The sequence below is a fragment of the Choloepus didactylus genome, chromosome 20 (assembly GCF_015220235.1).
Source record: "Choloepus didactylus isolate mChoDid1 chromosome 20, mChoDid1.pri, whole genome shotgun sequence".
Lineage (NCBI taxonomy): Eukaryota > Metazoa > Chordata > Mammalia > Pilosa > Megalonychidae > Choloepus > Choloepus didactylus.
The window spans coordinates 37,986,467-38,010,240 of record NC_051326.1 but is presented as its reverse complement, the minus strand read 5'-3'; the positions used below and the strand labels follow the sequence as shown (position 1 = coordinate 38,010,240).

Here is a 23,774-nt window from a genome sequence, read left to right as displayed (position 1 = left end):
TTTTTCAGTCTAGAATTTTTATTCTTCTATGCTGATCATTGTTTAAAAAGGATAGGAATGAAGGAAAGAAGTGAGAGAACTTTCTAATTGTATTTATAGTGATACTCAAGAAACAATCTGTGTGTTTTTCACCTTCCTTGCTGGGTATTTTCAAGAGCTGGAATATAAAAGGAACATGAATATGCAGGATATGGATTCGATATAAGAGAATGTTTTTTAGAGTAATAAAATAGAGCTGATCCTATCGCAGTCCTCAGTGGAAAGATTTTTTTTCTTATTTTTGTTTACATATTGGTGGTTATTTCTAATCCATTTGTCACAAAATTGATTTCAAACTTTTACTGTTTTTTTTTCTTTCATTTAGTTGTTCTTACTGTCTATCAAAGAGTTATACTGTTAAACTTTTGACTTAATAAAACTGTATGAGCTCCAGTAGTAAAGAAGGAAGTGTTAACTAATTTAATTGACAAATAAATATTTCCCAGCCTGGTGTACTATTCAAATTTTTGTTATACATTTGCAAATTAAACTGCTTCTTCCCTGGGGAATTGTCAGATATGTGGTTGTGGGAATCATTTTTCTTTCCCACACCAATCCTGCATTTTAAAAATTCTTCTGCAGGAAGATCCCACCATACTATAGCTGCTCTTCTTTATGCAGCTAATTTTCCCAAGAGAGAAGCAGTAGAAAATTCAAGTCAAAGTTTTTCTAGTCTATTTTCATGTCACTTCTTCTGGAGGCCCACTTTTATGTTGACTTCTCTGTAAATATTCTAATCAAGGGAAAAGAAGATAGTAAGAAATAGGAAGGTGAGAAGAACAAATTCTTTACACTAATAGGGAAACTAATAAATATGCAATTAGTTATTTTATATAGATTGAAATATTTTCTCAGAGAAGCTCTTAAAAGTATATCAGTTACATCAGAGAGAATCAAAAACATGTTCATACAAAAACTTGTACATGAATATTCATAGCAGTATTATTCATAATAGCCAAAAAGTGGACAAATAAAATGTCTACTACCAACTGATGGACAGATAAACAAAATGTAGTATATGCATACAATGAAATATTATTCAGCCACAAAAAGAAATGAGGTGCTTTACATGCTATAACAGGGATAAAACTCATAAACATTATGCTGACTGAAAAAGATCAGACACAAAAGGCCATGTATTGTATGGTTTCATTAATATGAAATGTCCAGGATAGGCAAAGACAGAAAGTAGATTAGTGGCAGCTAGGGGCCGGAGGAAGGGGGATGACCTCTAATGGGAACAGGATGTCTTTTTAGGGTAATGAACAGGTTCCGGAATTTGACAGTGGTGATGGTTGCACAATTCTGTGAATATACTAAAAAAACATTGAATTGTACACTTTAAAGTGGTGAATTTAATATACATGGGTTATATCTGAATTTTTAAAAAGTGTACCAAGAAGCTAGATTCTTTGGTTTATCCTAGAAGTCTCAGGCCAATATTTCACATTATACAGACCACAGTAACTCTTATTTCAGATATTGTACTCAGTGGGGTCATTTAGGTGATTTCCCCCATGTATCTAGTTGAATAGAAATGGATCTGAAAGAATCATGGAATAAGAGTCATAAAATATGAATTGTACTCCTGATTATGTTGAGTGACCGTGGGGCAAGATGCCACCGCCTTTATTCACTTGCCAGACATGAGAATAATATATTTTGCCCTTGTCAGGGTTTACTACATTGAAGGGATTCTGACAAGCTTCTTAAGAGCCAATTTTCCCATAGCTTCCAACACAGTGTCTTGTATGTGTAAATGTCTAATAAATATGTATTAAATGATTGTTATATTAAATGGAAAACGGCGTGTGAGAGTTCTTTTTAAACTATAAAGTCCTATCGATGTGAGGTTATGGCCTTAAGATATTCTAGTCTATTTTTGGAAATTTAAACAATTTGGATGTCGAATTTAATATCTTCTATTGTAGAGGTGTTTTTTAACTAGTTTATGGTTACACAGAATCAACTACTTTTCTAGGTTTTACAGTGTTGAAACATGTGCTGACACCAAGAGTAAAGGCAACTCATGTTGCTTTTAATTCTATGAAGAATTATTTAGATGCAATTTATGATGTTACAGTGGCATATGAAGGGACTATAGATGATAAAGGGCAGCGAAAAGAAGCACCATCCATGACTGGTAAGTTTTATATTTTCAGTTAAGTCATTTATGAATGTGTAATGCAATTTTTAAAAATTGGTAAGTGTATTCTACTTCATTACATTTATTTGATAAAATTTTCAAGATATTATTAATAAGTAAAAGTTGAAATTTCATTGGTCTTGATAAGTTTGGTATTTCTTGGCTGCAGTATTAATCCTTTGGACTCACCCATTATCCTTAGCCCAGCTTCTTGCTGCCTGAAGTTCGTACATAAAAATAGGAAGCTACATAAATTAAAGGAGTCAGTGAGGAAAGGAACACTAACCTGGCAGAATTGAAGTGTGCATCATGGGTCAGTGCTTGTCTTTTATGTGTAGTTTTCATAAAATATTTAAGAAATTCAATGTCATTGACAAGAAAGAAGGTTGTGTGACTTTTTATTCAAACATGCTAAGTTTTAAATTCCTTTGTGATATTGTCTGTGTCTATGTCTGTGTTAGATGTAACAAGAAAAAATACATTTTTAAGTGAACAGAATATTTTAGTAAACCATAAACAAAGGCAGATATTTAAACATGGGAATAGGCAAAAATGGAAGTATATGGAGTCACAATCTTTGAAGTTGCCCTTAAGAAGCACTGTCATTCCCTTTTCAAAGTATCCATTCAAGCTGTGGCAAGGGATGGAGCACCTGGCTACACTGAATTGACTTGATAGTTTACCTTGGCAGTTGTTTCGAGTTTGAAGTAACATGCTTGTCAGAGTGCTTATGTCAATAGGACCTCTTATAGGCATCAAAATATGACCCACCAGCACATTTTACATTTAAATCTACTCCTAAAACATTCCTCTGGATTGGATGTGTCTTGGAAATTTTATAGAACAATATTCTTAGCAGCATTTGTAGCATTTACAAAAGCAAATGTTACTGAAGCATTTAGAATAAGAATAGTTGATAAATACTTTCTCAAGGTATAAAATAGAATTATACCTTACTTTTAATTTCAGTAAACCTCTGCCACAGATTTCATATTCTAAGTGTTATTTATTTCAGAAAGATGACATCTAGAGAATATTCAAGTTAGCAAGATAGAAATTGTTCCGCCTGACATTATACATATGCTATCTGGACATAGAACTGCACTATTAAATTATCTAATACTGTATTGAGTGTGTTCTTTAGGTATCAAGGATTTTTCCAAAGTACAATTATAATTGTAAAATTAATTACATAGGGATCAAATAAGCTCACACCAGTTTTAGAAGAAAAACTTCAAATTGATAAGATGACCAATAACTCAAAAGAAAAATGGATAAAGGATATTGTTCTAGTTTGCTAATGCTGCCAGAATGCAAGATACCAGAGATGGATCGGCTTTTATAAAAGGGGGTTTATGTGGTTACACAGTTATTGTCTTAAGGCCATAAAGTGTCCAAGGTAACACATCAGTAATCGGGTACCTTCACTGGAGGATGGCCAGTGGCATCCGGAAAACCTCTGTTAGCTGGGAAGGCATGTGGCTGGTGTCTGCTCCAAAGTTCTGGCCTCAGAATGGCTTTCTCCCAGGACGTTCCTCTCCAGTAAGCTTGCTCCTCAAAACATCACTCACAGCCGCACTGATTTCCCTCTGTCCATCAGCTCATTTACATGGCTCCACTGATCGAGGCCCACCCTGAATGCGTGGGGCCATGCCTCCATGGAAATTATCTCTTCAGAGTTATCACCTACAGTTGGGTGGGGCATATCTCCATGGAAACACTCAAAGAATCACAATCTAATCAAAACTGATACATCTGTCCACACAAGATTACATCAAAGATAATGGCGTTTGGGGGACATAATGCATTAAACCGGCACACCCTATCATTACCTATCATATCGGTTTGCCTTCGTGTTCTACTAGAAAATATATAGTTAGGAAAAATATACAACTTAATTAGAATACTTTTCCCTATACAATTATGGGACACTTTCGCTGTATAATTATGGACCTCCTGAATGTCATTTAATATTTAGCCATTTCCAGGTTATCTAATGATATTCTTATAATAAGTCGGTTTGGGGAGTTTAGCTGCAAGGATGTGGCTGATTTTGTTTTGCCCCCACTACTCTGCATCTTGGTCCTACCTGAACCTTAGTTTCTTCATTCACACAAAGAGGTAATAATAATAGTACTTGCCTACATAGAATTGTGAAGATCAGAGATATAATTTACACAAAATTATTTTATAAACCTCAAAGTACCGTGTAACTTTTAGGGAAAGAAAAATTCAAAAGCACCTCTGTGATTTCAGAGTCCTTTTCTCATGGTATAAATGCATATTCCTTCCTAAGCTGTGTCTTGTTAGAGGCATTGCTGGCACATTTTAAGCACTTCAGTTCAAAGTCTTTCGTTTCTGATACTTGAAATGCAATCTGTCTGTTATGTTTTCCTTATAGTCTACAGTTCTGCATCAGTGCTTGAAATATCAAGGATAAAATATAATGTTAACTGGATTACTACTTAATTATGGAAATGCTGAGTAGAAGTATAGATAATCAAATGGAAATAGGAAAATTGGTGTCAGGATCTGTGTTTTTATAAATGAGAAATAGTAATAATAGGGTGTGATGAAAAGTAATTTGAGGCTAAAAAATTGTTATAGCTAACACTTAAGGCATGCTATGTGCTAGGCACTGCTCTGAGTGCTAGTCCTAGAGGTTAACAGGTTTGCCAAGGGTTGCGCAAAGCATTTAAATTCAGGCAGCTTGACTCCATAGTCCATGCTCTTAATCACTGCACGATCTTGTCTCTAGAAGTAGTTTTTAAACAGGTCTTTGACTATTTAAATGAAAATGGAATTTGAGGAATTTCAAAGCAAGAATATCAAAAAATCACATTTTCCAATTTACTCCTAAAGGTATATAAGAATACAGAATATTTTTTGGTGACCAAAATGCTGCATATTGACACAAGAAATAGAGAAGAGCAGTTGTGTAGAGTATTTAGCCAAAAAGTGTTGTGTGGGTTTTGGAGGCAACATATTCCTCATTTGGGTGTGCTATTCTGGTTAGTCTAGCCCATTTACTGAATGACCCAAAAAGCTGCTAGTTTTGTGTGGGGACCAGATCAAGAGGAGGGTCTGCAACAGGTCCAGACTGTCATGCAAGCTGCTCTGCTACTTAGGCCATATGATCCAGCAGATACAATGATGCTGGACATTTCAATGGCAAATAGAGGTGCTGTTTGGAGCTTATGGCAGGCCTTTAGAGGAGAATCACAGTGCAGATCCTTAAGATTCTGGAGCACAGCTCTGCCATCCTCTGCAGATAACTACTGTCCTTTTGAGAAACAGTTTTTGGCCTGATACTGGGCCTTAGTAGAGACCAAATGCTTAACCATAGGCCACCAAATTACCACGAGGACTGAGTTGCCCTCATGAACTGGGCATTGCTTGACCTGCCAAACCATAAAGTTGCATCTGCACAGCAACACTCCATCATAAAATGTAAGTGGTATGTACAAGATCAGGCTCCAGCAGGCCCTGAAGACACAAGTAAGTTACACAAGGAAGTGGTCCAAATGCCCATGGCCCCCAGTCCTGCCACATAACCTTCTGTTTCCCAGCCCACTACTATGACCTCTTGGGGAGTTCCCTTTCATCAGTTGACTGAGGAAAGAAAACTAGGGCCTGGTTTACAGATGGTTCTACATGGTATAAAGGTACTGCTCAAAAGTGGACAGCTGCAGCACTACAGACCCTTTCTGGAACATCCCTAAAGGACAGTAGTGAAGAGAAATCCTCTTAGAGGGCAGAACTTAGAGCAGCACACCTGGTTGTTCATTTTGCTTAGAAGAAGAAATGGCCAGAGGTGCATTTATGTGCTGATTCATGGCTGTGGCCAATGGTTTGGCTAGATGGTCAGGGACTTGGAAGAAACTTGATTGGAAAATTGGTGAGAAAGAGGTCTGGGGGAGAGGTATGTGGCTATAACTTTCTGAATGGGTGAAAAACATGAAGATATTTGTATACCAGGTGAAAATTCGCCAGAGGGTGACTCAGCAGAAGAGGATTTTAATCAAGTGGATAGGTTGGCCCTTTCTGTGAATACCAGTTGACCTCTTTTTCTGCCACTCCTGTCACTGCCTAATGGGCCAGAGTGGTAGTGGTGGTAGGGATGGAGGTTATGCATAGACTGAGCAACATGGACATGGAATCCCATTCACCAAGGCTGACCTAGCTATAGCCATTACTGAGTGCCAAATCTGCCAGCTTGGCCTGAAAGGGTCAGAGAAGGGACAAATTGAAGGAAGAATGACTTCAAGGGCAAAACAATGGAAGCCAAGGCCTGGATTGTAGAGACCTTAGGCCAAGAAAGGAGACTCACCCACATGTGTGGAAAAGGCAGTTCCGCCACTGAACTCACAGGGCAGACCTTGTGCCCTAGTGTTTAGGGAAAGTGCCGACATTCCAATGCTTGGAGACAGTGGAGCCTGTGCCTGTGCATTAACAGAGCATGGCTGAGATGTAGAGGAAGGCAAAAAGATAGTGGATTAGGAGAGACAGAGCAAACTTCTCCTCTATGAAGAACACCAAATAAAGGACAGAAATGCTCGAGAACAGTGATTCCAAGGTGCCACCATCTGGGCAGGGACTTCTACACCCATAGTGACTATGTGCTTGGAGAAACTGAGAGGCGGTGTTCGGGTGAGTGTTTGGCCCAGAATGCCAACTTTAGGGTTAGAGTTAGGGTTAGGGGAAAGGGCTAGGGTTAGGGTTGGGGTTAGGGTTAGGGTTAGGGTTAGGGGAAAGGGCAGCTGGAGCCACAGAGTATGGTAGGGAGTATCCTTCTACTCCCCGGGCACGCTCCTCGTACCTGGCATGGATGATAACCCTTCACAGACCCACAGCCAAGAACCCCCATGCTGGGGACTGGCCAGTGTAGCAGGCAGATGATCAAGGAAGGGAATAGTTTTCCACACCCCATGCAGCCATCTTTGTAGCTGGCTGGGAGACACCCCTTCACAGCGCTACAGACAAGAGCTCCCTTAAGGAAATTTGGGATTTGGCAGGCTTGTGATGGCATCCATTTGTTCTCCACAGAAGCTCACGATATACACAGCCTAGAGCGGGGGTGCCATACGGAAGTGCTGGAAATGTTTCCCCAATCCCAGGGACCCATGGGCACCCTGCAGAGAGGGACTGCAGGGCATTTGAACTGGAGGGGAAGTTGCGCAGGTCTGCAGCCCCAGAGTACGCCACCTGCTGCCCCAGGAAAGGCTGGGACCACCATATCCTGGAGTGGTCTCCCTGCTAAACTGCGTAGGGCATGCTCCTACCCACAGGGCTGGTGGTCCCCACTGCACATGGAAAATTGGTACACTGATTAGAGTTCTACATGGTTTGGACTCCCCGTTAGTGCATAGATGAAGTTGGGGAGAACCGGCTTGAGGGTAAGAGGTGGCTCAGGAGTGCCATGTGCTGATTGATCAGGGAAAGTGCACTCCACCAAGCTGTAGCTCGGTCAAATTATGGATAAGTGTTCAGATAAGTCTGCATATCCTAAAAGAACCCTATCAAGATAAGCTAATGCCAAGAGGCCAAAAACAACACAGAATTATAAAACTTATGAAGAAACCAGAAGATATGGATAATCCAAACACCAAATTAAAAAGCCAGAGGAGACACAGAATTTGGAGCAGTTAATCAAAGAAGTACCCACAAACATCAATATCATGGTTCAGGATATAAAGGATATAAAGAAGACCCTAGAAGAGCAAAATGAAGAATTTGCAAGAGTAAATAAGAAAATAGTGGATCTTGTGGAAATAAAAGATTCTGTTGATCAAATTAAAAAGATTCTTGAGACACGCAAGACCACATCTGAAGAGGTAAGGGAAGAATTAGTGAGCTCAAAGATAGCGTGATGGAAAGTGAAAGCACAAAAGAACGAATGGTGACAAAAATCGAAAAATTTGAAGTAGATCTCAGGGAAATGATGGACAACATGAAGTGCACAAATATGAGAATCATCAGCATTCCAGAAGGGGAAGAGAAGAGTAAAGGACTAGGAAGAGCATTCAAAGACATTGCTGGAGAAAACTTCCCAACCCTTCTGAACAACATAAATATACAAATCATAGATGCCCAACAAACTCCAAATAGAATAAATCCAAATAAGCCCCTTCCAAGACATATTCTGATCAGATTGTCAAATGCTGAAGTGAAGGAGCAAGTTCTGAAAGCAGCAGGAGAGAAAGGAAGCAACATAAGACTAAGTAATGTCTACTCAGCGGCCACCCTGGAGGCGAGAAGGCAGTGGTATGACATATTTAAATTTCTGAAAGAGAAAAATTGCCAGCCAAGAATTCTTTATCCAGCAAAGCTCTCCTTCAAAATTGAGGGAGAGCTTAAAATTTTCACAGGCAAGCAAACGCTACGAGAATTTGATAACGAGACCTGCCCTACAAGAAATACTAAAGGGAGCTCTACCAGCTGAGATAAAAAGAAGGAAGAGTGAGGTCTGGAGAAGAGCACAGAACTGAAGAGTTTTAGTGAGGGTACCTTAAAGGAATTAGACAGAGGAAAAAATACATCTGACAAATAAAAACTGAAGGATAAGATGGCTGATGCAAGAACTGCCTTCACAGAAATAACATTGAATGTGAATGGATTAAACTTCCCAATTAAAAGATATAGATTGGCAGAATGGATTAAAAAATATGAACTATCAATATGTTGTTTACAAGAGACTCATCTTAGGCACAGAGACACAAAGAAATTGAAATGAAAGGATGGAAAAAAGTACTCCATGCAAGCTATAGCCAAAAGCAGGGGTAGCAATATTAATTTCAGATAAAATATACTTTAAATGCAAGGATGTCATAAGAGACAAAAAGGGCACTATATATAATAAAAGGGATAATTCAACAAGAAGAAATAACAGTCATGTTTTACAGCCAATCAGGGTGTTCCAAAGTACATGAGACAAACATTGGCAAAACTGAAGGAAGCAATAGATGTTTCCACAGTAATTGTGGGAGACTTCAATGCACCACTCTCCCCAATGATAGATCCACCAGACAGAGGACCAGTAAGAAAATTGAGAACCTAAACAATAAATGAATTAGACTTAATAGACATATATAGAGCATTACATCCCAAGTCACCAGGATATACCTTCTCTAGTGCTCAGGGAACTTTTTCCAGGATAGATCATAGGTTGGGGCATAAAACAAGCCTTAATAAATTTAAAAAGATTAAAATTATTCAAAGCACATTCTCTGATCACAATGGAATACAACTAGAAGTCAATAACCATCAAAGATCTAGAACATTCACAAATATCTGGAGGTTAAAGAACATACTCCTAAACAATCAGTGGGTTAAAGGAGAAATTGCTAAATATCTAGAGACAAATGAAAACAAAAGCACAACATATCAAATATGCTAATATTCTCATTTCTCCCTGGAGTGCTAACTCTAAAGAAGGTAGTTCCGAGCCTCAGAGTTCTTTTGTCATCTTGCAGTAAATATTGGCCTCATCCCTTGTGCAATTTGGGCTGAAAAAGTTCTGTCTCTCTCACTCTTTTTTTTTTTCTTTTTTCCAAATGTAGCATGCTTAAGAACTCTATTTTATTCCACAGTAAGAATTTTGGGTCTTAAACCAACTATAATATGTTAAAAATGTCAAGAATCAGAAAATCAAGAAGGCATACCAGTGATTAGAAAGCAATGGTGAAGTCCCAGAGGAGAAGAAATATCTCTCCCAAGTTTGTTTTGAATGTGTCACAGTCAGTATGACAAGGTTATATGTCAAATTCAGAAATTAGGAATTGAGGTAAAAATGCCTCTGTGTCCAGTTATTTGCCATATCCAGAGATACTGTAGTAACGTAGCAGCCTCCATTTCTGCCCTCATGCAACTCACAGGCTTAGTAGGTAAAACAGCAGTAATAATGTGTGACAAGTGATATGATTGGGAATGGGAGACTGTGGTCTAAATGAAGGTGATTGGTGTGACAATGGTCACCAATTTCAGGTGGATAACGTGTCAGGCTTGGAGGAAGCCCTGTCCCATCTAGCAGTCAAGGAAGGCCCTCTGCAAAGATGGCTGAGCTGAGATCTGAGACAAGAAGCTTCTGCATATGAAAACCCAAGGCAGGGGCATGTACTTCTAGTAGAGCCAAGCTTCCTATTCCTGTGCTGCTTGTGGAATTAGAAGTTATTACATGAAAAATAACATGTTTCTATTGATTTAACTTAATGACTTCTGTAATTGTGGTAAACGTGCAAATTACAACATATTCTTTTACTTCAACTTGAAACCCCATACCACCAGTTTATAATTTTATTTTATTTTTAACTTTTTTTGACTAAGGAAAGAATCTATACTTTTTCATAAATTTTTACTCCTTTGTCTTATTTTCATTTGAAGTCCATTATCTAATCAAGAGTTCTAAAATAGTAAAAAAATGAAATATTTTTGTTCTTTGTTAGAATTTCTCTGCAAAGAATGTCCAAAAATTCATATTCACATTGATCGAATAGACAAAAAAGATGTCCCAGAAGAACCAGCATATATGAGAAGATGGCTTCATGAACGTTTTGAAATAAAAGATAAGTGAGTAACAGTTCTAGCACTTTAGAAGCTTTGGTTCAACTGAATTTCACTGTAGTAAGAATTTGAAACTAAGCATTTTTATCATCTCAGTAATGCTTTTAATAAGCTCAAGTCAAATCTTACTCCATGTAATCTGTTCATGTTTTCAACTTTACTTTTATAAGTTACTGTAAAAGATCTTGTTATGGTGGGCTCACCTATTTTCATTTACAGTGTTTCCTAGACTTTATTATGTGAAAAGATTAAAAAACTAAAAAAAAGATGCCCAAACTGTGGCTTCCAGGTCAGATTAAGTGGTGTAATTATTGGGGCACCAGCTGTCAGGTCAACAGTGAGTGGAAAGGCAGGATTCAAGGAATAGAGGTTTGTGGATGATGTGCATTCAGATGATGCAGGTATGTTTGTTGGGAGAGGACAGGACAATTGAAATTTTTACTGCCAAAATGACTTTTTTTGTCTGTTAGATTTTTGGGGCTTAACTGGTTTTGGGGATTGACCTTATATTTGTCCATGTTAGTAGTATCACTTTGGAGCAAACAATGGTATTGAACCTTGCTGAAAGTTACCCATAAGTAAATTATGGGCATATTCAGATGCCTTTTACATGAGGCATAGTCTAAAGGGGTCAAACTGAGTATGATATGCAACTTACTAAGGAGACACTCTTAAAGCAGAAAATGACATCGATGGGGTAAATTAATATTACTTTGATTTAATCCAAGTAAAATTAGAAATTTTAGAATTTTCTTTTTAGGAAAATAAAAAGTGGGTCTAAGGTCTAGAAATGATATTTAGAAATTGCTTTTTGTTACAAGAAAATGTTTTCTTGGATGTGAAAACTTGAAAGTATACTGTTCATTTACTTTTTGTTTTGCTGTCTCTGGAAGTTTTATCCTTTCTGATGCATATGCTACTTTTTGAAAGATATGTTTGAAGCATCTATAATTTTTATCCTCTTTGAAGAAATGGATCCATTAGTTATAGGATGTACCATTCACTAAGACCACATTGAAAATTATGGGGTTTTTTGAAAGACAAAAAAAATAATAATTCCAAAGTTTTATTTATATTCAGAAAATATACCCAAGTGTTTTGTTCTCCTAATATGATTCTTCTAAAGAGACTGCCATTGTTTTCCTTTCTTTGTTTTATCATAGAAAATATTTCTTTATTAACCCTTCCAGATTAACTTTAACAAGTGAAAATTAGTGAAAATCTAATGGGTTGAAAATGAAATAAACTTTATGCTAAATTTCTTTATTTCATTGGCTCAGTTGTACATAGCATAGTTTATTAAACCAGCCATTTTATGGCCCTTTGGTCACAGAAGAAATTTTTAAACTAATATCTATGTGTATTGACATAAAAATCTGTTCTCAGAAAAAAAGACTGTACCTTATGTTTAATATCTAATTTATTTTATGCTACATGTATATGTTTAGGATGAATCTGGACATTTTAAAACAGTGGTTTTCTCTAGGGAATATGATTTATGAGGCAACAGAAGGACTTTCTGTTTCTGTACGTTGGCATTTGAGATTTTTATTCTGAGTATGTTCTGTTATAGTTTTTTAATAGACTGGGAAAATAAGTTAATTATGCCTTTTTCTTTTACCTGCTTTTATAATTCCTTGCAAATAAGGGCTTTGTGGAGAAACTCCATCTGTACAATAAGAGCCACTAATCTTTTCTTTGACTTTGAATAGAATGGAAGCTGTAGGTGGGAGGAGTAAGGATTGGGGAAGGTGGAAGAGAAGCTAAAATGGGTAATTATCCATGTGTGTCAGATCACTGCAAAATTTTATAGACCTAAAGTTTAGAAACAAAAACTTCGCCATAGAATAACTTAAAATCATCAGTTTTTAAATATTATTATAATACAATTCATCTATGCTAATTATACAGCATATTAAAGGTATTTTAAAGGTCTAGACTCCTATTAAACCAAGTCTCTGGATGTTTCCTTATTCATCCTTATTTTTGAAGGACCTATAACTTCCCCAGCATATAATAGGCACTCAGTAAATATTTGTTGAATTGAAATACTGAAATGACTAAAACTGAAACTTTAAATTTTATTTATTTTTATTTTGGTCGTAGATTGCTTATAGAATTCTATGATTCACTGGACCCAGAAAGAAGAAACAAATTTCCTGGGAAAAGTGTTAATTCCAAATTAAGTGTCAAGAAGACGTTACCATCATTATTGATCTTAAGTGGCTTGACTGCTAGTATGCTTATGACAGAGGCTGGAAGGAAACTATATGTAAAAACATGGATATATGGAACCTTAATTGGCTGCTTATGGGTTAGTATTAAAGCATAAACAAGTAGCCTTCTCTGGACAATGGAATGTGCTACATTGTCTATTATTGGTGGCTGCATATACTTCGGATTGTTACTGGGTTTACTAAGACGTGTAAATAAAGCCTTGTTGATTGAACTTTGGATAAAATAGAATTTGTGACTAAAGCCTATATGCAGTGGGTTTTTGACAAGCATATGGTTTTACAAGTTTTATAACTGAAATTGCTGGAAAGGTAAAAGCTAATTGGAGTTAATGCTATATTTTGCATTTCCCATGAACTAATGTCAACTGCAGAAGATTATTAGGACTGTGTAATTTGTTATTGTTATATAATTTAGTAGCTGTATTTATGAACATTAATTTGCAGTATATTTCACTATATTTGTTATTTTACAACTTGACTGGTCCCAAACTCTTATACTAAAGCAGTTAGTATCTTGCAACTGTGTAATATTTTGCTTTTTGCTTATTTTCTCCAAGTCAATCAAAGAAATTGTATTTAAGTATCAAACTATTCAAGGAAAGGGGCAAATAATATTCACGGAGAAGAAATTGTTTAGCGTATGTTTTTATTGTGTTGCGTTATTACCTGATTTCACTTTATATTTGCTAGACAATGAACATTTCTAGTATTTATTGAAACAGCTTAATTTGCACACCCTGTACTCTACACAAAAGAATGTATAAAATACGAGAATTAAGTTTTAGTTAAAGTTGTGACTCTGATTTGTTACAGCAGAACTTTAAATTGCCTGGCATTTTGAAGATTTTGGCTAAGCTGATAGTACTTTGCAACATCTGTGCCATAAGTACTTGAGAAGATTAAGGTTTCCTATTATTTTTTATATCAAAACAATCAGTGTGGACTTTGTTGGACCCTGAGTCTAGAGACATTTGAGGTAACAGGAGCCTTCAAATGTTCGGACTAGATTTACTAGCATGTGCCTTTTGCCTGTTACTCTGATTTAGCAAAATATTTAATCCAAAATTATTTTGTATGTTATCATGAAAAATTCCACTGTATTCTAGTCCTTTTCATTTGGCTTACATTAAGTGGTGCTGCTCGATGGCTTTCACAGTAGACTTGCAATGAAGAAATACATAGCCAACCAGTATTTGTCCTGTTACAAAGTCGAACTCTTTAAGCTCTTCAAGTTTCACCATCTCCTGCAAAGGCATTTGCATTTGTCTTGTTTCAAGAAATTCACCATCCTCAAGTCAGTGAGATACAGATTTAATTCATCAGGACTCAGTGAATTTGTTCTTTACTCATTAGTTTCAGTGAGGCTACATGATTACCATGCATCACCTCAAGATGAGAGCTGTATTCCAAGAACCAAATTATACGATTTTCTGACAAGGAATGATATATCCCATGGAAGAAAAGCTTTTTTTTTTTTTTTAAACATGTGATCTGCTCTTATTTTATTTTATAATTTAAACTTGTCTACCAGTCCTTTAAGGTAACGTTTCTGCTTATTGCTTATGGATATTTGTTGTGAAATTGTTATATTAGTGACAGATGAAATACACCAAGTGAATCATGATAAAGTAAAAAAAATAAAGGGAACTTTTGTCTGGTTTTATTATACTGCTTCTCCAAAACCAGAGGGTAAGCCTTTCAAGCAGCACCTTTGAAGAGTTATGTGTGTGAATTAATATGCACATATCATACATATGTGTGTACACACATTCATGTGTACACACTCCCACAGGTTACAATTGGTTTAATTATGAGTAGGGTCGCGAGTAAAACTTTTGGAAAGTGCTCTCATGCTGAATTGTAATTTCTTCTTACCTGTAAAGTGAAATTAAGATAAGATATATCTCATGTCTTTGTTAATATAATTTTTAACAGTCCTGAAGTTAGAACTTATTTTGAACATCATGGGTTTGTTCTCACTTTAAGTTTTAACAAGCAATGCCATTGCAATTATGTGGATTATAAGTGATTTTAAGAAGGCAGTGACCTGCGTTAAGATCACCTTGAACATTGTGTTTCTTCTCACTGTACTAGTATTCTTCTCACAAAAGGTCTATACAATATTTGTTGATTTATTTTAAAAATTGTATCAGGATCTTTGGAAAATTAGAAGCTTTTCATTAACATGCATTGATTTTGATTTGAATTATTATTTTCTAAATTTCTATGCCTATCTGTAAATCATTTCCACACAGTATCAATTAAGCTTTTGTTTGTATTATTGTTGTTTATTTGCAGCTTAGTTGTTACTTAGTTTTTCTTTATAACAATGCCATCAATGTGCATGCTTTTATTTGTTTTATTTTTTATTTTTTAGAAAAGGTATGTTTGGATAAAAGTTTAAAAAAATAAAATATCTCACTGTCTCTTATGTCTGTGCTATTTAACATTTTGTGAACCAAAAATTCACCAACATTCTTAATTTATAAGACCAAAATGTTTTTTCTTAGGTACCTATTTCTTAGGTATTGAGCAAGCTTTTTTTTTTTTTTAAACACATTAATATACTCAAAATTTTGAAGCAGTATATTAGTTTGGCCATATAAAGTCATCTACATAATTTATAAGATGCATGGCAAGTCTTAATTGGTTGGCAATTCTATAATTATTAGGATAGCTGTAGTGAAATATGTCAAATACCTAAAATTAGCTGTTGGATGAGTTAAAGTGTCAATCTGACTAATCCTTACATTATACATACTCATGATTTCTTTCATATGTTTCATTTCCATGTGATTTTTTCATGTAGAGTGGTACCAATTTTTCTTTATATTCAAATTACATAAGCTTTATTTTTCTGTGTAATATTACATGGTTTATAATTACGTTTTCTTTATAGTTCTTTGTCAATTGATCTAAATTAACCATTAAAAAATAACTATATATATATATATATAATTTGCCCATCAAGTATAAAAACAAAGTAACTGCCAAATATATATCCATATTCTCACATTTGAGAAGATGGAGAAAGTAGTGTCTTGTGTTCAATTGCAAGTATATAGTAAAAATAAAACTTAACCTTATAATAGTTGTTCTTGAATTATTAGATTGAAAAAAATGATTTGCTTGGCATTATTAATATATTCCACGTATCACCTTGTAGTAAATGATACATCTTTATTTATAAGTAGGATTTTTGTTTGTTTGGGCCAGTTTTTATTATGAATAGCATGCATTCATAATATGGGCTACTTTGGAATATTGTGTTACTATTTAGTTTAATTGGTTTTATATACAAACTAACTTAACATAACATCCAGGCATTAGAATGAAAATCAGTACTTTGGTCGGAAACATTCATTATATAGGTAAAATACCCATGTAATTGGCTGAGTTTAATACTTTTTATTCAGGTATTTTAGGTATTTCAGGTATTTAAAAAAAAAATCACCAGTTTATTTCAGTTTAGGGTAATTATGTCCTAGAAGACTTTGCCCTCACATTTTCATTTGACATCTTTTCCAACTTGTGTATGATAAAATGAATCCATTACTTTCGACATTTTGGGAATAATTCTTGTAGATTTACACGAGGTCAGAGAGACAAATACCTGCTTATTATACTGGGCAGAAAAACACAAGTTACTTCTCAGAAAGTCAGTCCAAACAGAAAGCTCAATTACTTCTAATATATTGAAGAAAATCTGACCTGTGGGGTATAGACTCTTAATAAATGTTTATTGATGGTGATACAGGTCAGTTGCTCCATCTGAATTATTAGTAGTGCATTATTTAAATGTGAAATGTAAGAAAAAGTCTTCATAGCTAAAAAAAATGAAGATGCTACTGATATTCTCTCTCTGTCCAGCAGGAGAGAATATTTGACTAACAACCATTTCCTTGTAGTATTTTCAGATAAATTCTAATTTATATTCCTGGGTATATAGATGCTTCATTAATTTAGCAAAAAAGGAAAAATGGAAAATACATATCCTAGAAGGTAGTTACTTCAAAGATAGAAAAATCTATTTGGTGATAAAAAGTTATTTTGTATATATTGTGATAAAAATACATGTATGTTTTTTCAAATATAGCTACAAAATACTCTGTATTATTTTAAAGTTCATTTTGTTTTGATACCAAATAAGATTTATTGAACATTCACTATATGCCAGGCACTGTGCTAAGCATCCTATGTGCATCATTCCATTTAATCTTCATAATAAATCCAGGCAGCAGTATAGCTTACCATTGAGAATAATGACTGCCAGGTTTTGAATCCTGGTTCTACCACTTGCTAGCTGACCTTGGCAAATTATGTAAGCTTTCTGTGCCCCAGTTTTCTCATCTATAAAACAGAGATAATAGTCATGTTTATCTCAAAGCATTGTTGAGAACTGAGTTAGTATATGTAGAGCACTAGTGCATGGAAAACATCAGATGCTAAGTAAGTCTTGTTATATGTCCCCTCCTGATTCTGTTTTTACATATGAGGAAACTGAGACTCAGAGAGTATGACTAAAATACACAAAACCACACAACTGATGCTTCTAGAAGGGAAATTGCTTACATTATTTTCTGTTTAATAGGATGTATTAAAATATTTTAAACTATTTAAGTGCCTTTAAAAGTGGATGATCATAACTATAGTCATAGTTTCTTAAAAATTATAGATTTTCATTAAAACTAGATCAAGCAATATAGAAATTACAAAAGGAAAGATTCTCCTCCATATTTTATAGGAAAATTTCATGGCCTCTCCAAACTGACATATGTTAATCCTCAGAGCTGAGGAAGACTTTGGTAGCACAAAGTCTTGTCACTTAGGTGAAAGGTAAGGAGGTGTAATTGCACATTCAAAGGTCTTTCCTTATGGTGGCATATAGTAAATTAATGTTTGAAATTATCCCAAAGTATAAAACAGTCAAGTCTGTGCTGTTTCACTACATGTATATAACTTAAGCAAATTACCTTAACTGTTTGGTCCTTCATTTATCTATAAAATAGGGAGAATACTTATTTACTTCATAGAGTTTAGTGAGAGTCAAATGAGATGTAAAAATTCATTCTTCTATAAATTTCAACATGTTAGAGATTATAGTTCTTTCTAAATCATGTCAACTTGGTTTCTAAAATATGTGAATTATATGTAATTGTCCATTATTTGATGAATCATTCTGGAACTCACCAAGTGATTTTTAAGAATATTTATTATTAAACATTTTCCCGGTCAATTCGGGGTCATATTTATATTGTGCTTGGGCTGCTTTCTGTCTGGTTATACGGGTCGCTTTCTTGATAGTTTTATGGACAGTTAACCAGTTTTCATTTGCCCATGACCATCTTCACTCTTTTCTCTCACCTTCGCCTGCCGTTTGTAGTGTGTGCTCAGTTTATTGCAGGGAAGACAGCAGAGGAAGTTGTGTTCTTCCCACCCGCTACTCCCGTCCCCATGTTTTCTCACTGGCTGTAGCGGAAAATACCATTAACTACTATGGGAAATCATTTCTTGTTTGTAGAATGGAAATGAAGATGAGGAAAGGACTTAATTTAGAAGGTGGTTAAACAGTTATATATGAATTCTTAAAAAGCATTTTGAAACTAAATATCAATTGAAGAGAATTAGAACGAAGGGAGAATTTATGTGCCAAGCCATTGTTAGGAACTGGGAGAAGGAGACGGGAACATGTGTCACTTAGTCATGAAGGGAACCTCTAAAATACCTGTCGGATTTTGTTATTTTCTTGGTTGGTTGATTTGATTTTACTCTGAATAAATTTCAGTATAGAATTATAGTAGTTTAAATTTAACCTGGTAGAAAATGCTAGCAGTACAGGTAGTGTCCCTTTTAGAGATTTTTGGGGTTATGGCTTAAGTTATGGTTCCCATGGGCTCTAAATCTGTAGCCAGAGTCGTATATTCATTTCACAGACACTAAGTATCTGCTTTGTGTTAAGTGTTGTGCTGGGGGTTGACTAACACAATTATTTCCTTGGGTTCCTACTTACCATGTAAGGGAAACTTGAGGAGAAATCCAGCAAAACAAAAGACAAAATAAGGCATGAAAGGCCTCTACCACTTTTCTACTTAAATTGAACTTTGTCACCTGTGCCACTCCCCTCATTGAGATTTTGGCAGACTATAAACATGATGCTCCAGGGATCTATGTGAGCAAAAACTGTTTCTAACACAATCCATTGTTAGCTTGCTCTTTAACGTTAGGTGACTATTACATGAATCCAGAAAGGAAACCTGCTGTTCCAGGTTAAGTGGGCTTGAGAATCTTGGCACAATAGGGCACTACTCTTTAGGGTCATGTTGTCGGGACACTATCAGTTATGTACTTCTGTGTCTCAAGATCTTGATTTTTCTGTAGTTCAGGCGACTAGAAGAAGGTTCTCTATAATTCATTCTATCTTTTAATGTTTCTAGTTTGTGAAGGAGACTTGGAAAGGTATGGTAGGGGAGCATGGATTCTGGAGCCAGGCTCCCCAGGTAGGAATCCCAATCCTGCCACTAACCAGTTGAGTGAGCTTGATCAAGTTCCTTAATCTCTGTGCCTTGGTTTCCTTTACTATAAAGTGGAATTAATAATACGAGTGCCTACCTCATGATTGTTGTGAGGATAAAATGAAATAATCTGTATAAAGCACTTGGATTAGTGCCTGTCACATTCTTACCACTCAAATGTTAGCTGTTATGACTGCTACTATGGCAGTTCTATGCTGTGAGGATGACAACTCCTAGGAAGTTCAGTTTTAAATTGGATAGTAGACTGTCTAAAATTCTATTATACTTGTGCCTTTTTTTGTAAACCATCTCAAGTACTTTGCCTGTATATAGTGCTGTAAGTGGGTTCTGCCTTATACTAGAACAAATACCATTTTTGTTTCAGGTTTTTGGTATGTTGCTCTAATTTGACATGTGATGAATAGAAATTAGTCATTGTGAAATGAAATAAACTATATAAAAAACATCACTTCCAAGCAATGGATCCCTCTTTGCTTGTGTGCTAATATCATTATTCCTTTTGTCTCTGTATCTCCTTCCTTCCCTCTGTTTCTAGAAGTTGAGATAAAGAGTTTTAGATCAGAAATAAATCCAATACAAAGAATCCCTCCAAGTGTCTTTGAATCTGATCATTCCTGACTCTGTTGTTCTCATTAACCTGCTCTTATGTCTGCTCCCACTCCTGTCTGGTTGTCTGGTTGTTTTCTAACTTTCTGTATTGCATCACTTTATTGCCTGATATTTCTTACTCTTACTGCTAACTCCACTCTAACATTAAACTGTGGGAAGCGCTTAAAAGCTTCAAGGTAGTGCAGTATACAGAAATATTGATCTGAAGTTAAGAGACCTGGAATTGTGGCCAGGTTCCAAATATGTGATGGTGGGTCATTCCTTTCTGGAGCTCAGCATCTTAAGTGACGGAAAGTGGGCTGAGTCATACAGTTGCTAAGGACCTTCCCCTCTCTCACAATCAGTAATTCCTACATTCCTTCTGGATTTCCAAGGCATTCTTCCAAACACTAGGCCTGATACTAATACATGAGATCATTTTAAACTGTATCTTCTTCCCATCTCCCCAAGCACATGGATCCCAGGCAATGTATGCTGCCTTCATCTGTGTGCTCCTGTCTCTTCTCCACCCCCACCATGCCCCTTGGATAGTCCCTGACCACTGAGTTCTTGGGCTAGTGTAGTAACTTTTCAAGTCTCTCTAAGAACTTGTAAGTCATACCCCTACCCTCTCTACACTTGTACTCTCGAATATGGTAGCCACTAGTTACACATGACTGTAGAGCCCTTGCAATGTGACTAGCCCAAATTGAGATGTGCTGTAAAATACAGACTTTGAAGAATGAGCACAGAAAAAGAATGAAAGAGTTTACTAGTTTTCATGTTGACTATATATTGCACTATAATATTCTGGATATATTGTACTAAATAAAATATGTTAAAACTTCACCTGTTTCACTTTTTAAAATGTGGCTACTTGAAAATTTAAAATTGCTTATGTGTCTGGCATTATATTTCTATTGGACAGAACTGGTCTATATAAAGGTGACTTAAGGGGCAGAATTTTTGCCCCAACATTTGTATCCTGAGACTACCAAAACTGAATTTGAGACTAGACATTTTTATAGTTACTTAATCATAGTTACATCTATTGAGGATTTTTTAGAGCAGTAGTCTCAAGTTAACAAATTATTTAAAAAGTAAATGACATATCAATAAACATTTAATACATGATATGGAAATTGCGATTTGGAAGAATCAGCCAGGGATTGTTGGTGTTCAAGACAATCAAGCACAACCAAGAAACAAAATCTGAAGCAGGTATGTCAACATTGAAATAGAGTCATTCTGGATTGGGTTTACATATATCATACTATTCTTTGTTTTTTTGTATCTTTACATATTTTCTAAGTCAAAATATGTTACATCAGCTAGGTATACAATTATTTTGCTTAGAAATACTATCCAATGGTGATTCCATACCTTATCACAATCGCTAGTTAAATATGTCACCACTTTACCTTGATTACTAGTCCAAGTATAAATGTACCTCCAACACAATCTTGTAGTATGTGAGTAATTGAAAATTCTTCCCATAAATTTCCCTCTGAATGCAGTCAGATAGTGTTACATGAACCTGTGATTCCAAATAGTAATTACTGGAAATATTGCTGTTATATCTGCTTATAACGAAGAACTAAAATTTTATTACTTCTGTCTGCTCCTTTCATTTTTCCCAAAGGAAATTATCTGGGATGAATTGTGTTGACAGTGCGTTTATAGTGGCTTTAGAAGACACGTGAAGAATGGTGACAGCAAAAGAATGAGACTTAAAAAACAAACACAAAGTTAATAATTCCAAGAAGTGCATAGGAAATAAGATAAGTTCTACTGAGTTGTTAAAAGAATGCTCTTGTAAGCTAGTAAATAATTTTAGTACTTTAGGTTGAGAATGGTAGTCACATTTAAGATGAATTTCACGTTTAAGATACAAATTGGGAAAGGTTAAAGTTGGAAGAAACTTTAGAGAGGGAATTTAGCACAACGTTTGGCTCACGTTGTAGATGCTGATACAACGATGACAACAGGAGAAGCAAATACTGAGAATTTATCAAGATCTCGTGTAGAGATGGTAAGTGGTAGAGACAGAGAACCTGGTGTTCTGCCAGGTTGAGCTGTAATAACCAAATACTGATCCGACTTTCTAAGGAGTATTTCTTTCATATAGACAATTTGCCAGTGGGGATAAAGAGTTCTCAAAGACAATGCTGAATTGCCTCTGTTCACATCCTTGGTTGAATCCAGGATCCAGGCAGCCTCTATGAAGAGATCTGCATGCTTTATTTTCAATGTACCTCCTACTCCATATTTTCAATGGCACGATGAAGTCTCACCAACCTCTGCTCCTTGAAGCCTCACAGTTAATTTGGAGGCAGCTGACTTTGATGCGACTGGCATATCCCTTGTAATCCTTGATTTCCACACATGCTTAGTTACCATCTCACAACACCTTATAACAATCTTCACTTATTAAAACGTAATACACTTATATGCGTGTGCCATGTTATCTGTCTCCTAGACTAGGGCAGTGGTGGATCTTTATGTAACCGTGTTTAATAAGTAATATAAAGTGTCTTACAGCTGACAAAATTCTCAAAGCAACCACCATACACATATTTAAATAAAAACTCCACTGACAATAATAACTACATCATTTATTGAGTACTTACTGTCTAGTAAATAATGGGCAGTGTTTTACATGCATTCTACTTTAGTTCACACAACAGCTTTGGGGAGTAGACACGAGTCCCTGAAAGTCCCACAATGAACATTACCATTTTAGAATCTCCTCATCCTAAAGCATCTAAGAAATGCCCACTATTTGGTCTCATGCTGCACAGGATGAAACACATCTGTAGAGGCATGGGGACAGAAAAACACCTCCACTATTGCTGGGCGGCGAGGCTTTCCCAATATACCCTGTGGCCCCGGTGGTGAACATGTCTGGGTGGGAGAAACAAGGGAGAGAGAAGGGAGGAATTAAGTGGTGAAGACAGAGAGCCTTTCCAGTGAGGCAACGTGAAGGCTCGGTTTTCCCATTTGTCATTAGGGAAAGTCGCCCCAGTGCCTTTTATCCATATTTTCATAGATAGCAGCTCTGCCCAACAGGCTGAAAAATGGATGATCTAAAAATTCAGCATTTTATCTTTGCTACTGGAGGTTACTCATGTAATTTATGTGAGCCTCTTTACTCATTTGAAAATAAGGGAAACCACTTGTGGAGGATTATGGGAATTAAGTTATATGACATACTGGGCAGATGGCAGGCACAAAATAAACGGTAGCTATTATTACAAATCAATGACAGTAAATTAGCAACACATACTTGCCTGCAAGGTATGATTGTGAGGATTAATGAGAAAATGTAGGTAAAAGTGTTTCATATAATTGCCTGGCACATAGTAAGTACTCAACAGGTATTCTTTCCCTTCTTCAAAATAAAAATCTTACAATCTGTTTAACCACCCCAGTCTCTTTCATGTAAGGAATCTGTAAACTCAAACTGCTGAAGGAGATGATGATTCTTGGTTTTGTTAGGGAAGCCCATGACTGATGTAGGGGAAGTTAAAAAGATTAATGGAGAAAGTTACCTCCTCCAAATTCAGGGAGAAAGTAGTTGTTTTCTACAGAGCTTTATATTCTTAATTTCACTTCTGTGGTCTCATGGGGTAGTGGTTTGGGGAGACTGGCATGTTACAAGCAGGGATCTTT

At 35.9% G+C, this 23,774-nt stretch overlaps 1 protein-coding gene across 2 annotated transcripts in view; it reads left to right on the top strand.

Moving 5' to 3' along the window:
* AGPAT5 (1-acylglycerol-3-phosphate O-acyltransferase 5) overlaps positions 1–15,412 on the top strand; it is a 109,998-nt gene extending 94,586 nt beyond the window's left edge. Inside the window, exons 6-8 of one of the 2 annotated variants that reach the window (XM_037813213.1) lie at positions 2,021–2,182; positions 10,627–10,750; positions 12,851–15,412. In XM_037813213.1, the coding sequence (XP_037669141.1) occupies positions 2,021–2,182; positions 10,627–10,750; positions 12,851–13,076 (512 nt within the window). In that variant the 3' untranslated portion in view covers positions 13,077–15,412. The remainder of the gene's footprint in view (positions 1–2,020; positions 2,183–10,626; positions 10,751–12,850) is intronic. The other variant, XM_037813214.1, reaches the window with a different exon arrangement.
* Positions 15,413–23,774: the final 8,362 nt, after the last annotated feature.